This window comes from Triticum aestivum, chromosome 3B, assembly GCF_018294505.1.
Source record: "Triticum aestivum cultivar Chinese Spring chromosome 3B, IWGSC CS RefSeq v2.1, whole genome shotgun sequence".
Lineage (NCBI taxonomy): Eukaryota > Viridiplantae > Streptophyta > Magnoliopsida > Poales > Poaceae > Triticum > Triticum aestivum.
In genome coordinates, this window is record NC_057801.1 from 570,221,124 (window position 1) to 570,235,167 (window position 14,044).

At 43.9% G+C, this 14,044-nt stretch overlaps 1 protein-coding gene across 1 annotated transcript; it reads left to right on the forward strand.

Annotated features, from left to right (window-relative positions):
- Positions 1 to 7,903: 7,903 nt before the first annotated feature.
- On the forward strand, positions 7,904 to 13,686 carry LOC123070968 (small RNA degrading nuclease 5). Its single transcript, XM_044494405.1, has 15 exons — positions 7,904 to 8,115; positions 8,196 to 8,325; positions 9,095 to 9,151; positions 9,235 to 9,300; positions 9,739 to 9,872; positions 10,007 to 10,110; positions 10,710 to 10,817; positions 10,912 to 10,982; positions 11,187 to 11,246; positions 11,460 to 11,515; positions 11,793 to 11,853; positions 11,940 to 12,207; positions 12,350 to 12,531; positions 12,626 to 12,915; positions 13,054 to 13,686. Exons 1-15 carry the CDS (start codon positions 8,006 to 8,008, stop codon positions 13,175 to 13,177), a joined length of 1,821 nt encoding a protein of 606 aa, XP_044350340.1. The 5' UTR covers positions 7,904 to 8,005; the 3' UTR covers positions 13,178 to 13,686.
- The last annotated feature ends 358 nt before the right edge of the window (positions 13,687 to 14,044 follow it).

Here is a 14,044-nt window from a genome sequence, read left to right on the forward strand (position 1 = left end):
GCCAGTTTTTTCGCTGAAGCGATTCCAAATTTTCGGCTTCCACAAAAATATCTACCTACCCGCACCCCCCTTACGAAAAGCCACATTTTTCCTGTTTCTGCCTTCCTTTCCAAGTTGAAACCTTCACTCCTTGCTTGCAGCGCCGTCTCCTCGCCGTCGACCCTCCTTCACGCTGCTTGGCCTCGTCTATCCAGGCGGGTAATCCACACCCGACCCCCATCCTCCTCCTCCTTCCACATCCCACATGCCCCGACTGTCGGCGCGACACCTTCCACCCAAATCACCAACCCCTCAACCAAATAAGTGTCGCCCTAAGCCATGGTGCACGCAGTATAGCCAGGAGCTCAAGGAGTATTTGGCAGCAGAGAAGCAAATCGTGGCCGCACGCGCGGATGTGGTCGCGATGGCTCTCATTCGTGCCGACCCCCAGATCTCGGAGGAGCACCTTGCCATCTGCTAGCTACGCCAGTTAAGCATGCTCGGTTTACCCGTTGCGTGCGCTGTTCCTGCCTTTCCTTAACAAATTCTACTAGCGAATTGTGCTATCTAATTTTACCATGCAATCTGTTGCTCCAGTGTATATGTTCTGTATGACATGTAATGTGGTGCTCACTTATTAACTGATTGGTTAATTAGTTATCGTCTTCAGTTAACTGTTTGGTTCAATTCTGCAAATGTGATGTTCAATTCTTCAAGCTGCAAATTTGTATTGTCTTCCATGTGAGAAATAAATCGAATTTATCTTTACAAAATACATGAGAAACGAATACAATTGCTATATTTCCAAGTTGTCAAGTATGCTTGATTTGGTTATACATTGTGCAATGTGATGCTCAGTTAACGTATGATTCATTTGTGTTGTGGTGTTTAGTTAACTATTTGGTTCAATTCTGCAATGCGATATTCAATAGTTATGGGTGCATTTTATTATTGTATACCATGTGAGAAGTAAATCGAATTTGGCTGTAGTAAATACATGAAAAACAAATACAATTGCTATATTTCCAAGTTGTTAAGCATGCTTGGTTTGATTAACTGTCTGATCTTCTATTAGGAGTATGTTATATTGTGCAATGTGGTGCTCAGTTAACATTTGGTTCATTTGTTGTGGTGTTTAGTTAACTGTTTGGTTCAATTCTGCAATACGATGTTTAATTGTTGTGGGTGCATTCTGTTATTGTATACCATGTGAGGAATAAACTGAATTTGGCTGTAGTAAATACATGAGAAACAAATACAATTGCTATATTTTCAAGTTGTTAAACATGCTTGGTTTGGTTAACTGTCTGATATTCTATTAGGAGTATGTTATATTGTGCAATGTGGTGCTCACTTAATGTTTGGTTAATTTGTTTGGGTGTTTAGTTAATTGCTTGGTTTAGTTATGCAATGTGATGTCTAATTGTCGTGGGTAGAATTTTGTATTGTTGTGCATGTGAGGAATAAATCGAATTTGCCTGCACTTAATACATGAGAAACATATATAAGTGCTATATTTCCTAATTCTTAATCATGCTTGGTTTGGATAAATGGGTTTTCCATGTGGCTTGAATTAATCTGATGAATCTACAATATGCTTATTTTTCATCAACATATTTTACTGATAGCATGTGAACCCTTACTTAACCTGATGACTAACTACCTTATATGTGTTGTAGAGAAATAATGGGAAGCACTAAGGTTTACAATTGAGATTGGCACGTGCATGGTTCGTTGTCTAATAGCACATTGTTCTGCAATTGCAGGAACCATTCTATTATTTAGGTTTTTAACAATTTAGTTTTGCACATGTAGGTCTTGTTGTCAGAGGTTTTGACCCACTGTTTGACCCTTTTTGCATATGGGGAAATGAGTTGTCCATGAATATCAATCAAGTCAAGAAACTCAAAAAGATTGTTAGGATGAAGAAATTAGCGACAAAAAACAACAAGATCTTTGTCTGCACAATGAAGAAGACATCAGTTCACCACAAGATGGTACTAACTATTATACCCTGTCTTTTTTTATTCCTTTGCCCCATTTCTAATATAGAGAAGATATTTATGCACATCCTTATTTTCAAGCCTTTTCAAAACAGTTCACTGATGATTACCTCTCAAACCACCTCTATGGTCAGGAGGCGAGAAAGATTTTCATACAACACCCACGGTTCAATATTAAAGTGTTCCTGAAGAGGACGAAGGACGGACGGTCAATCATCCACATGCACTGGCCTAAATTTGCAAAGACCTTCAACATGAATGAAGGCTCAATATTCGCCTTCTGCTTCAGCAGTTTTTTAGATGAGATGCATCTGTCTATGTACCGTCTATGATGCTAATTTTGAAAGGTTCTACATGTTGCATGTGAAACTTGGTGTTGATGCAGTTGTGTAATGAGGTAGCCGAGTGCTGAAGCTATATCATGTTGTACTCTGATGTATTTCAATTATGAAATCCTGCTTCCTTAACATGGAAATAAATATATTATGTGCTTAATATGAATGTCAATTAGATTAATAAATAGATTATTAATAATAGAGCAATTAACCTGCTAATGGCGAATTAGCCTGCTAATTGGGTTATGCTATTGCAAACGATTATTGAGAAAATACCATGGGCGATGACCTCAGGCAACGCACGCAGTTTCTAGGAATAAACCGTGTTGGATCAATGAACAATCACACACAACCTTCTCTTGAAAACTGTTTGTGTTAGGCCACCTTGCGCAAACGTTTACTACATAAAAACTATGTGTGATGGACAGACTTTGCCACACATTTTCTTCTACGCACCGTGTGTGATGCATTCAATAACGCAAATGATAAAATTGTTAATATCATGTGCGATGGCAACACTATCACAAACGATTTAATGGGAAAAATTGTGTGTGATGTACCTGTGAACGGAAACGTTTTTCTTGGAACGAATATGTGGGATGTACATACGAACGGAAACATTTAGTGGGGACTGACTGTGTGTGATGTACCTACGACCGGAAACAATTTCGCCTTATAATTGTATTTTTAGCTTTACTGTATGTATTACCGTATTTGAGCGCTTGCCGATCGCACACGACCTCATTTTGCCGAGCGTGTGTGCCAGGAGGGCATATCCCCGACGGTTTCTGGGTCGTGTGGGAAGGACCCCCCTATCGCCCACACTCACTTGGCAACGGTTCCAAATGCCATCGCGAAAAGGGGTTAAAAACCATTTGTATAGCACCTCGCTGTACCAGTGCATGTACCACTGTCTCTGGATCGTTGGTGCGATGGAAGCGCCTATGATGTACTTAGTGTGTCTAGATACAACGTCGTCACACTTAGGAATGCCTAGTTCGACGCCCACAATTGTTAGTGTCCAAAATGAAGCATAGTTGAGTTTGCTCTTCCCATGGAGCACTAAATCAGAGAAAGATCCACGAGGGTCACACGGCGCCTAGTTGGTACACATGACTGCAGGACCCAACTCTTATCCCCCATCCCCTCCATTATCTTCTCTCTCCCATCTCCTCTTCACCTTTTTAATGGATAGCACGCCTCCTCCATAGCCTTCACCTGACACCTACAAGCCATCCATGGCATTTGATCCTATCTAGATAGCTTTGTCGTACAATGGTGTTGGATGTCTAATGTAAAGGACAATGAAGGGCAGAAGATCTAAAGGACGATGTGAAGACTAAATGACCAAGGGATCCTCAAGGCAGGCTGCCAAGTCTCGAGTTCCTCAAAGACGATGACTTGGACCGGGCTATGATTTTCATTACGAATGCTCACGGGGCTTGTCAAGGGAAAACCGTTCTACTATATCCTTGTGCCACAAGTGGATGCTCAAGGGAGATGCGAACACTGGCTACTTCCACGCGTACGCGAATGGACGTCGCAGGAAATGCCTAATCCTGAGGCTGCAGACGGAGCAGGGGCTCCTTCTCCAGCAACCAGCGATTAGCAAACACATCTACGACTTTTATATAAGCCTGATGGGGACCGACGAGCCTCAGCGCGCCAGGCTGAGAGAGGACGCCTGGCTGCCAGCTCAAAAGGTATTGGAGTCGGAGAACGAAGAGCTGGGGCTCGCGTTTCTCCCCAAGGAGATTGACGAGGCTCTCCAAAGCATGAAAACTGACACGGCACCGGGGCCTGATGGGTGGCCGGTGGCGATGTTTAAACACTTTTGGCCACTGTTGCGCGAACCCATCTTCGCGTTGTGGAATGGCTTCATGCGCGGTTTTGTGGACATTGCTAGGTTAAACTTCGGAGTGCTCTCCCTAATTCCGAAAGTACCGGGTGCGGATAATATCCGCCAGTACAGACCAATAGCGCTCATTAATGTGCCCTTCAAAATTTGCGCCAAGGGTTGTGCCACGCGGCTTACTCCGATCGCACACCGCACAATCAGCCGTTCCCAATCTGCCTTTATCCGCGGTAGGAACATTTTGGAGGGACCATTAGCGTTGCAAGAGACCCTCCACGAACTTAGGCGCACGCGCGAACCGGCGATTTTACTTAAATTAGACTTCGAAAAAGCTTACGACTGCGTCAACTGGGATTTCCTCAGACAAATCCTATTGACCCGAGGCTTCTCGCCGGTGTGGGTGCACAGAATCATGCAGTTGGTCTCGGGGGGTCAAACTGCGGTCTCGGTGAACGGAGAGGTAGGGCACTTCTTCCGGAACAAGCGCGGCCTTCGCCAGGGTGACCCCATTTCACCGCTCTTGTTCAACCTCGTGGCAGATGCACTGGCGACCTTGCTCCGGAAAGCAACGGAAGCAGGCCACATCAAAGGGGTGTTGGGGCACCTCATCCCAGGGGGGATATCGCACCTGCAATACGCTGACGACACGCTACTGCTGTTCCAACCGGACCTGCACAGCGTGGCCACGATCAAAGCCCTGTTGATTAGCTTTGAGCTTATGTCGGGGCTCAAGATCAACTTCCACAAATGCGAAGTGATGCCCATGGGACTCGAGCCGTCCGACAGTAGGCGTATCGCAGACCAGCTCAATTGCAAACTCGGCAAACTCCCGTTTACTTACCTTGGGCTCCCGTTGGATGCCAAACGCATCACGATAGATGGCTGGGCGCCACTCTGGACCAAGGTGGGTGGGCGGGTTTGTCCGTGAAGGGGGAAGTTCCTCTCTTCTGCAGCCCGGCTAGTGCTCACAAACGCGAGCCTGTCCTCGCTGCCGTAGTTCGCAATGGGGCTGTTCCTCTTGGCTGAAGGGGTACACGCCAAGATGGACACTCCAAGGTCCCGTTTCTTTTGGGAAGGTGCGGGACCCAAATGCAAGTACCATATGGTCAGATGGGACTTGGTGTGCAGACCCAAGGACCTAGGGGGGCTAGGGATCACAAACACACGGATCCTCAACATTGCACTCATGTGCAAATGGATCTGGAAGCTGTCGCAGGGGGCGACCGGTCTGTGGGTGGACATGCTGCGCAATAAATATTTCCCCAACGGGAACTTTTTCGAAGGCAGGACGCGGGGCTCTCCTTTCTGGAACGACCTCCAAGCGGTGCGCCCGGCCTTCACCCTTGGCGCCAAGTTCGTCGTAGGGGACGGGCGCTCGGCCCGCTTCTGGCTTGACCTATGGCTGGGAGCGAACCCCCTTTGGGTCCAATTTCAGGACTTGTATGCCCTGGCGGTCAACCCGGAGATGACGGTAGCGACGGCCCTAGCCTCGAACCCACCCGCGATCCACTTTCGTCGAGAGCTAACGGGCCTTGAACAAGCACGCTTTGAGGAGCTGCTGGGCCTGACTCAATCGGCGACGCTGTCCACTTCCGCGGACACGGTCACTTGGGCTCTCACCGCGTCCGGAAAGTTCACGGTCAAATCCCTCTACCGCAGGCTATGCCAAGTTCAGGGACCGGCATTCCCAATGCCGACCGGTTTGTGGAACGCCCGTATTCCGCTTAAAGTCAAGGTGTTCTTCTGGCAACTTCTCCGCAATAGACTCCCCACTTCGGCCAATGTTGCAAAGCGCAACGGCCCGTCTTCCGGCTTATGTGCCATTTGTAATACCATGGAAGATGCGAACCATGTGTTTTTCCGCTGCCCCCTAGCGCGCTTTGCCTGGAGCGCAGTCCGAGCTGCCACCAATACCAATTGGGACCCGCGATCGGCCGCTGACCTAGCGGCCATAGTTGCGTCGACGATGGGTGGCAGTAAACGTGTCCTTTGGAGTTGCCTCGGTGCCCTAGCCTGGGCAATGTGGCTTACAAGGAACAAAATTGCCATCGAGGGAATCTTCCCATCACATTACAAATGCAACATTCTTATGCAGCAGTGGAGTCCGTTGGCGAAGCACAAGGATGCTGACAAGATGAAGCAAGCTCAAGATCGTCTTCGCCAAGTCTACGTTTTGGCCAGGGAGCCGCCAGCCGCTTCTACGACGTGAAGTGGTTTCTTTTGTCTTGCGAGCGAGCCTGCGTGCTCTATGCTCTTTGGTCTTTGGCCTGTAATAGACTCGCTTTGCTTACTTTTGGCCTCTGGCCTGCCTGCGACCTTGCTGTGCTCTCGCGCCAGCGTAACCTGAGCCTCCGCGCTCGTGACCTTGCTGTGCTTCGTGCCAGCGGAACCCGAGCCTCCGCGCTCGTGACGTTTGTCCTAGTCCTCGTCTGTAAACGCTGCCTAAGTTTGTGGGCTTTATTAAGTTAAAGCCGGACGCTCCTAGCGTCTCCGTTCTAAAAAAAAAATCCTTGTGCCACTAAAACCGTTTGCTGGGTCATATAAGACTATACCCATGTGGGTATGGGGCCCATACATAGGTGCCTGATTTCCTTAGGCTGCGCTAAGGGGGAGCTACTACATGTCAACTAGGAGGAGTCCTACTCATGGAAGATTTGGAGTACCGTATGAAGAGGCAATGCATCACATCTCTACGTTCAAGCATCCCTTGCGTAACTGAGGGATCTTCTCATAGTTGACTTAGAAACTCAGACGCTCACGCCCTTCTTGTGTCATGCCAACAAAGCACATTAATGGAAGCGCGACATCGAGGTTGACTCCAACTCACACAAAATCTACACCAAACACACGTAGCCATCCCCACTGCCCGCATCTTACCCACATGAGAAGGTAAACCCTCCACCACTTGTTCAACACGGTATAGTGGACAGATGTTGTGGATTTGCACCCACAACCAATATGCGAGTCAACTTGACACAAGGTGACTGCATGGATCCAACAAAAGGGTGCATTTATAACTCCATCAGGACGAAAGATCCATGGTCGACATTTGTAGAACAAACATGTCGCCCGCTACCACCTTGAGCGAGAAATCACATGCTAATCCCCACACACAAGTCATCGTGTTACATAACGAATTCAAGTTGAACAACTTCACTTTATGCACTTTTACAACCGCCATCCATCGCAAATTCTGCTTCATGGTGTTTATCTCTCCCCTTCCTAGGGAAACATCATCGATCTCACTGCCCTTCATGTTGAGATTATTCACCAGTTCATAAATATCTACCTTAGGTTTCAACCCTTTATCCATATTGCTCGCACCGAAGACGAATTATCCATGGTGCCTTCAGACCAACCAGTCTAATTTGCCCCAAACCCTATATCACCTTGGCCTTGCCACAACAGGGTATATGGATAGAGTCGTCCCCTTTCGTCCCGAACAACGGGATGGTAGAGGAGGGCGTGCATCGATATAAGACCAATAAGAAATCTCGCCAGACAAGGTTTTCGCCGATAGAGCTTTAAACTCGTTCTTAGGTATTCATTTTTTAGGAAGTTTCCTAGGTTGAGTTTTTTACTTTTTGAGCAAAGTTTCCTTTTTTTTTTGGAACAAGGCTTGAGCATAGTTTCTACAGTAGTTTTTTTTTTGAGTTATTTCTAGGTATACTCTCTACCGTTCCAAATACCGAGCCCAGCAAGGCCCACGATCAATCTTGCCGGGGATCCAAACGCGCCCTAAATTTCTCTCCCCTGCTTTACCACCAAGCCCTACACCTGCCGCCGTGCCGTTCCCCAGCGGCGTCACCGCCGGCGCCTCAATCCCATCCCCTATGCCCCCCGCCCCCACCCACCACGGTCTCTCACGCGCGCGGCCGCCATCGCCGTTCCCGTTCTTCCTCGTCGGGACATCGCGTTCCTGCCGTCTCCACCCCGTCCGCAGTTGAGTTTTGAGGTATGCGTTTTTTTCCCGTCCAGCGATTAGTTAAGTCCCACTGACCTTCACAACTTCTGGCCGTGCAGGCGCGCACCCGGCAGAACTTCTAGATTCGCCCCCGCGGCGGCGCCCGACATGTCGACGCCCTCCGGCTCCGGGGGAGCCGACGGAACCGCCCCCGCTGCCTCTACGTATTACAACGTCTTTGGTCCCGACGTACGCGATTTCTTCCCGTCCTCTTCTCTTCTTCATTCACTGTTTTAGAGAGGTAGGAAGTTTTTAACCACCTGGAGCTGTGTTAGTCTTCTACTAGGAAACTCCAAAGTAAGTTTTGGAGTTTTAGTTTGTTGGATAGAGGGTCATGCAATTGCAACATTGTACTGTTCATTTAACTTTATATAGTGGCTCATGGTGAAGATGGCATTTTTGGGTGACTGTTGCTAGTGGAGCTGGGCCAAATTGTGTATTGAGGCTTCACTCCATATTCTGGGAGAGATTTCTCAAAGGGTTGAAGTGTGGATACCTATAGGTGGCGGTATGGTACAAATACGACATAGAGATGTTGGATTTTTTCTGTCAGGCAAAAACCTAGACTGATTGCTTGTTGAGCAGAAGAGTGTTTCTTCTGTCAAATAAAAGGAAGTCACCTCACCTGGAATTCGATGAGTACTATGTGTATTTTGTTATCAGAGTTTGTTCTTAACACTAGAAACCTTCTATGTTTTCACTGTGATCAAATATTTGAATTACGTCTACATGATATAAATGGACTATTAGGTCAAAAAGCATGTAAATATTGTTTATATTCAACAATTTATCACAGACGTGTGTCTAGTTGGACATGTGGATATTTGCTTATTTGTTATTTGGTCAGAGTACTCTTGTGCTGCTTACTTTACTGATTAATGCATTTGCTACTTGAAGCTATGCCTTATTTCTTACAGAACTAATCCTTGTCTCATATTTTTTTTTACATTCTATCCAGGCTAAACCTGATGTTATTTTTAAGGAGGTCACTTCAGATTCCACATTGAATTTGCAGGTCCTTTCATAGCAAAAACATGATGCAAATTGACTACTGGCTTTTCTTTCTTTGTTGTAACACACCATTTGGTTGTAATACAGGATGTCCAGGGGCTAGTAACTTGGGTTATTGGTGAAGGCATGCCGCCTTCATGGGTGTTTGTTAAAGTAAATTCTGTTCCCTTGCCCTTCTTACTTTGTGGAGAACATGATTTCCTTTTTTCTTTCCACTGTTTCAGTCATTATCAGTGAAGAAAACTGAGTTTTTCTGGTTCATAATTTTCATAACTGCACTTTGGACTGAGAACAACCTGTTCTGTAATTACTAAAGTAAAAATGTAAGATGTTTTAGGTCACTAGTGACCTAAAATGTCTTACGTTTGTTTACAGAGGGAGTATCTCAAAAAACATGCAGCATTTTTAACCTAGTGAAAACCATAAAATAATAATTACTGGCAACTCGTCATGACAATAAGCGAATTATAGATGCCGATTTGCAGTAAGCATCGATATGCACACGTAATGTGGACTTCCGTGAGTATCATTTGCTGCTTTAGAAACCCTACCCGTACTTAGCTCTAAAACTATGTTTTCTTTGGTGTTCAGAACAAGCCTCTTATCCCGAAAGTTATCCTTCTCTATGTTCCTGGCCTCGATGCAGCTTTATACATGTCTCAGTCCCGCCTCCTTTCTTCTTTGAAAGGATTGTGTGGCAATCCAAAACCTGTTCTAGCTTCAAGGTTTGTGCTTTAAACAGAGACTTTGAATTTTTTGTCTACAGTTTTTTGTATTCTATTATATCAGTATAATAGCGACACTGTTCTCATATCTATTCAGTACACTCATTATAGCTAACTTAATTTTCTTTTGGCAGCTGTATACCAGATGAAAGGCATACCATTGATGCACTCCTGACATGCAGAGTAAAGCGAAAGCGGCAGTCACAAACATCAAACCAATCATATGAATCCGATGGAGGTATGAGATCATGACTCCTAAAAATTGTGTCTATTGTACCTTTTCGGCCCCGCATTATGTGATTTGGTCTGCTATTATGGGAGTAGTCACTAGGCACTGAAAAGATCTGATGTTGGATTTATGGTTAAGATTCTAGTTTGGAAGATCACATGGTTCATTTGACTATTCCCATCCTTTTTGATGACGTTTATTTCCTACAAAAATGCCATTTTAACTTGCAATATGAACAGTTGTTACATTTTCATGAATACACTGTTTTTACTGTTGTCTACTTGTGCATTTCCCAAACATATTCCTTTTTATATTTTAAATGTCACATGGCAGCTAGCATAATCTAAAGTCATGTCACATCAGAAGTTTCTCACCAGGCTGGAGTTGACAGTATAGCGAACTAACTGGATATATTTCTTGCTAAGCATCTATCATTTATTTCCCTAAGCTCGGTTCTTCTATTTATTTGTTGTTTATGTACATTTAGCCATTCACTAAAATTAGTGTATTAATTCCTTTCCTATGACAAGTGGGCACTACTGATTCCTGAACCAAATCGATTTTATAATTTATTTTGGGCGATTTGTTAACCTTTTTTTTTGTTTCAGGTAAATTATCGAGTCTGGCGGACCTAAAAGATATACCATTTCCTGTTAAATATTACACACTTTCTAAAAAGGACTTGGAAGATAATGGCTACACACTCGATTTACCAGGTTAGTTTGTTTATTTATTTATTGACTCTGCCTTCCAATTTTATGCCCTGATGTTAAAATGGATGTTTGTTCCTTTTTCTGCCAAAATTTTCAGGTTTTGTCCCTACGGTTGCAGCTCCTAGAGGCTCTTCCCCATACGAAATTCTCGCACTTGATTGTGAGATGGTAATAAGATTTCCTGTTTCTTGAATTTTAAAATACTGCTGTATATTTTGAGGCCCTTGTTTGATTTGTTCATCCAAGAAAAAAAAGAAATATTAGGTTTATCTATTGGATAGGTTCCTAGGTACATTTATGCCACCTTTCTATTCTTGTTCTGATATTCACTAAAAATATATTTCATGTACTTTATAATTTTTCACTTTTCAGTGTGTGACAGCAGCTGGATTTGAGCTTACAAGAGTGACATTAGTCGATATTAAAGGAGAGGTATGTGTACTTCCCTTCCCAAAGCTTGGCTAGAGCATCCTAACAAAAATCGTCCCTATCACAATAATGCTGGACTCAGATTTCTGTTTTCTTTTGATCAAAGTGATCTTAATAATTTGAAAAAATACATAATTCTTCTCTATAACATGTGCTGGCATGAACCATTATTTTTCTTCACACTTCAGTCTACATTTTTTTTTGTAATCTCTTCAGGTGATACTGGATAAACTAGTCAAGCCTACTAATCCAATAACTGATTACAATACAAGGTACAGGATGCCTTCACTTTCCTTTCTGGTAGGGCTAGCTAGCCTGAACCTGAACTATGCTATATTTTCCAGCCAGTTTTCCTTAGCGTATTTAGGTTAGAACTTGGTTGTGATTTGTGAGGATGCTAGGATTTGGTACCTCTATTTGAAGCACATGTATATTAGTAATATTATCAATTTCTTATTTTAATTGAAATTCCACTTTCCTAATTTATGCCTTTATATATTCTTAGGTGCTGAATGATAGCTTTGAGTATAAATATTCTTAATAGTGCAGGTTTAGTGGAATCACTGCTGAGATGCTATCCGATGTGACAACAACCCTCCAGGAGATTCAGGTCAACTGTTTCTAATTTTCTCATGATTTTTTAGTTTTTGTCATCATTTCATCCTACTTTAGCTAAGACCATTGTGTCTCTTTCAGGAAGAGTTTGTTGGACTTGTGTATAAAGAAACCATTCTTGTTGGGCATTCTTTGGAAAATGACCTTTTGGCATTACGGATATCTCATGACTTGGTCATCGATACTGCTGTTTTGTACAAATATAATCGTGGCCCACGCTGTAAAATTGCTTTACGTGTCCTTGCAAACAAATATCTTAGCCGGGTGATCCAGAACACAGGGTCTGGGCATGACAGCGTGGAAGATGCAAGAGCTGCTCTGGATCTTGCCTTTTTGAAAATCAAATACGGTAAATCATACTTTTCAGTACTGTTTTTATTGCTTTTCCAACGGTTAGGCATGGACAGGTCATTACAAGCACATGTTTTTTGGTATTTGATTTGTCTGATTTGTTGCCTTTCTGTGGTAATGTTTATCATCTTATTTTGCAGGTCCTGATTTTGGCTCTCCACCATCGTTTTCACGAAGAAAGTTGTCTTCCATTCTGCATGAATGTGGGAAAAGGAGTTCCCTCATTGATGAAGTGTTTGTTCTTGACCGCTATTCAGATGCTTCCTGCAATTCAATTGCAGTTTTCTCAGATGATGATGCCCTCTCCAGATCAATGAAAGAGGTTAATACTATTGTTTTTTGTTAGTGGTAGGCTGGTAGCATTGCTTTCAGTAACTTTTTACAAGTTCTCATTAGTTGCTACAATCATTCTGCAGGTAAAGAATGACAAAATCAGCTTTGTCTGGACTCAGTTTTCAGGATTGATCTCTTATCTACGTAAAAGAGCTGAAGATCCTGAAAAATTGAAATCCTGTGTTGCAGAGGCTATTGCATTGAAAACCTGTGATAGAAAAACTGCCCGGAAAAGAGCAAAGCAAATTTGTCCAGAGCTGAAGGCAATTTTGAGTGAATTGGACAAGAAAATAAAAAAACTATATGATACACTGCCTGAAAATGCAATGTTTATTATATGTACTGGTCACGGGGATACTCCTTTGGTCCAAAGGTAAATTCATATTCAGAAAGAAAGCATTTCCTGTTTTCCATCCTAGTTTGAGTTTGTCCTCGAGCTGGCTATAGTCTGTTGCTTAAACTGTGTGCCATGTTACCTACTAACCTTTAGTAACCGTGGTATGACATGCAGATTAAAGAAAATGCTCAACAACGGAGAAGAAACAGTCGATAGCCGGGAAAATATTGTCCATGCATTGGAAGATTTACAGGCTCAAGCAGAAGTTGCTCTATGCTTCTGCTGTGTCAAGCATTAGCTGTAAGCAACTTGTCCTTTTCCCCACATGTTCCGGAGATGGAACTCGATGCACCAGTATGAGCTTGCACTGTTAACAACCATTTTTGAAGATGGATGTAACTCACAAACACCCCTTCAGTAGTTGCAGCCTTGCTGGAAGGATGGATTCAGGTGTGCATCCTGACTGTCACTATCACTTTTGAAGATTGATGATGTACCTGCAAACGGCTTCGTTAATTTTAGGAAGGATGGAGTCGTGCATGGACTGGATCGGTGGATCCTAACCGACTGACATGAAAACTTGAGGCTATTACACGGATTCAGCTTTGAAACACGGCTTTGAAGTCCGAGGCGTGCCTTATGATTTTTTGGTGGGCTGGGACGATAGGTTGTACTGTAGATCATTTGCATCACTTTTCGGATTTCAGGATTACTAATTTGGTAGGCTGGGATGGTAATTTCCAGTAATTGTTTGTATTTTGCACCTGAGTAAATTCTGAAATCACCCAAAAACTAAAATTGCACTGATTTTAGTCTAGTAATGACAATGTAGTGCACATGCCTCCACGAAGTAGTCCCGAGCATCATAGCGTACCAACGGCGCCACAAGCCCCCGCGCTTTCTTCAGAATATTTGGGCGTTTGTGGCGCAAGCTTCAAACTAACCGTTTGAAACAAAGTGAGAACGAACATACAGGTTACTAGGTGCTACGGATGCTTGGGTTGGTGCTGCAATAAACAGAAAAGCTAAGCCTGTAAGTATGTAAAATACTTGGCACCATGAATTTATTGTCAAACCAACACCGGAATGTATTCTGTAGGCTGATCTGAAAGCATTACCAACAACGGCTGGCATGGTATGTGGCGAAGGCGCGCGTATTTGGACA

Coding starts and splice junctions, on each gene's coding strand:
- LOC123070968 (XM_044494405.1), top strand. CDS start 8,006: ATGCCCCCCGCCCCCACCCACCACGGTCTCTCACGCGCGCGGCCGCCA. Junction 9,873..10,006: donor AAACCTGTTCTAGCTTCAAG/GTTTGTGCTTTA, acceptor TTCTTTTGGCAG/CTGTATACCAGATGAAAGGC. Junction 10,983..11,186: donor TCGCACTTGATTGTGAGATG/GTAATAAGATTT, acceptor TTCACTTTTCAG/TGTGTGACAGCAGCTGGATT.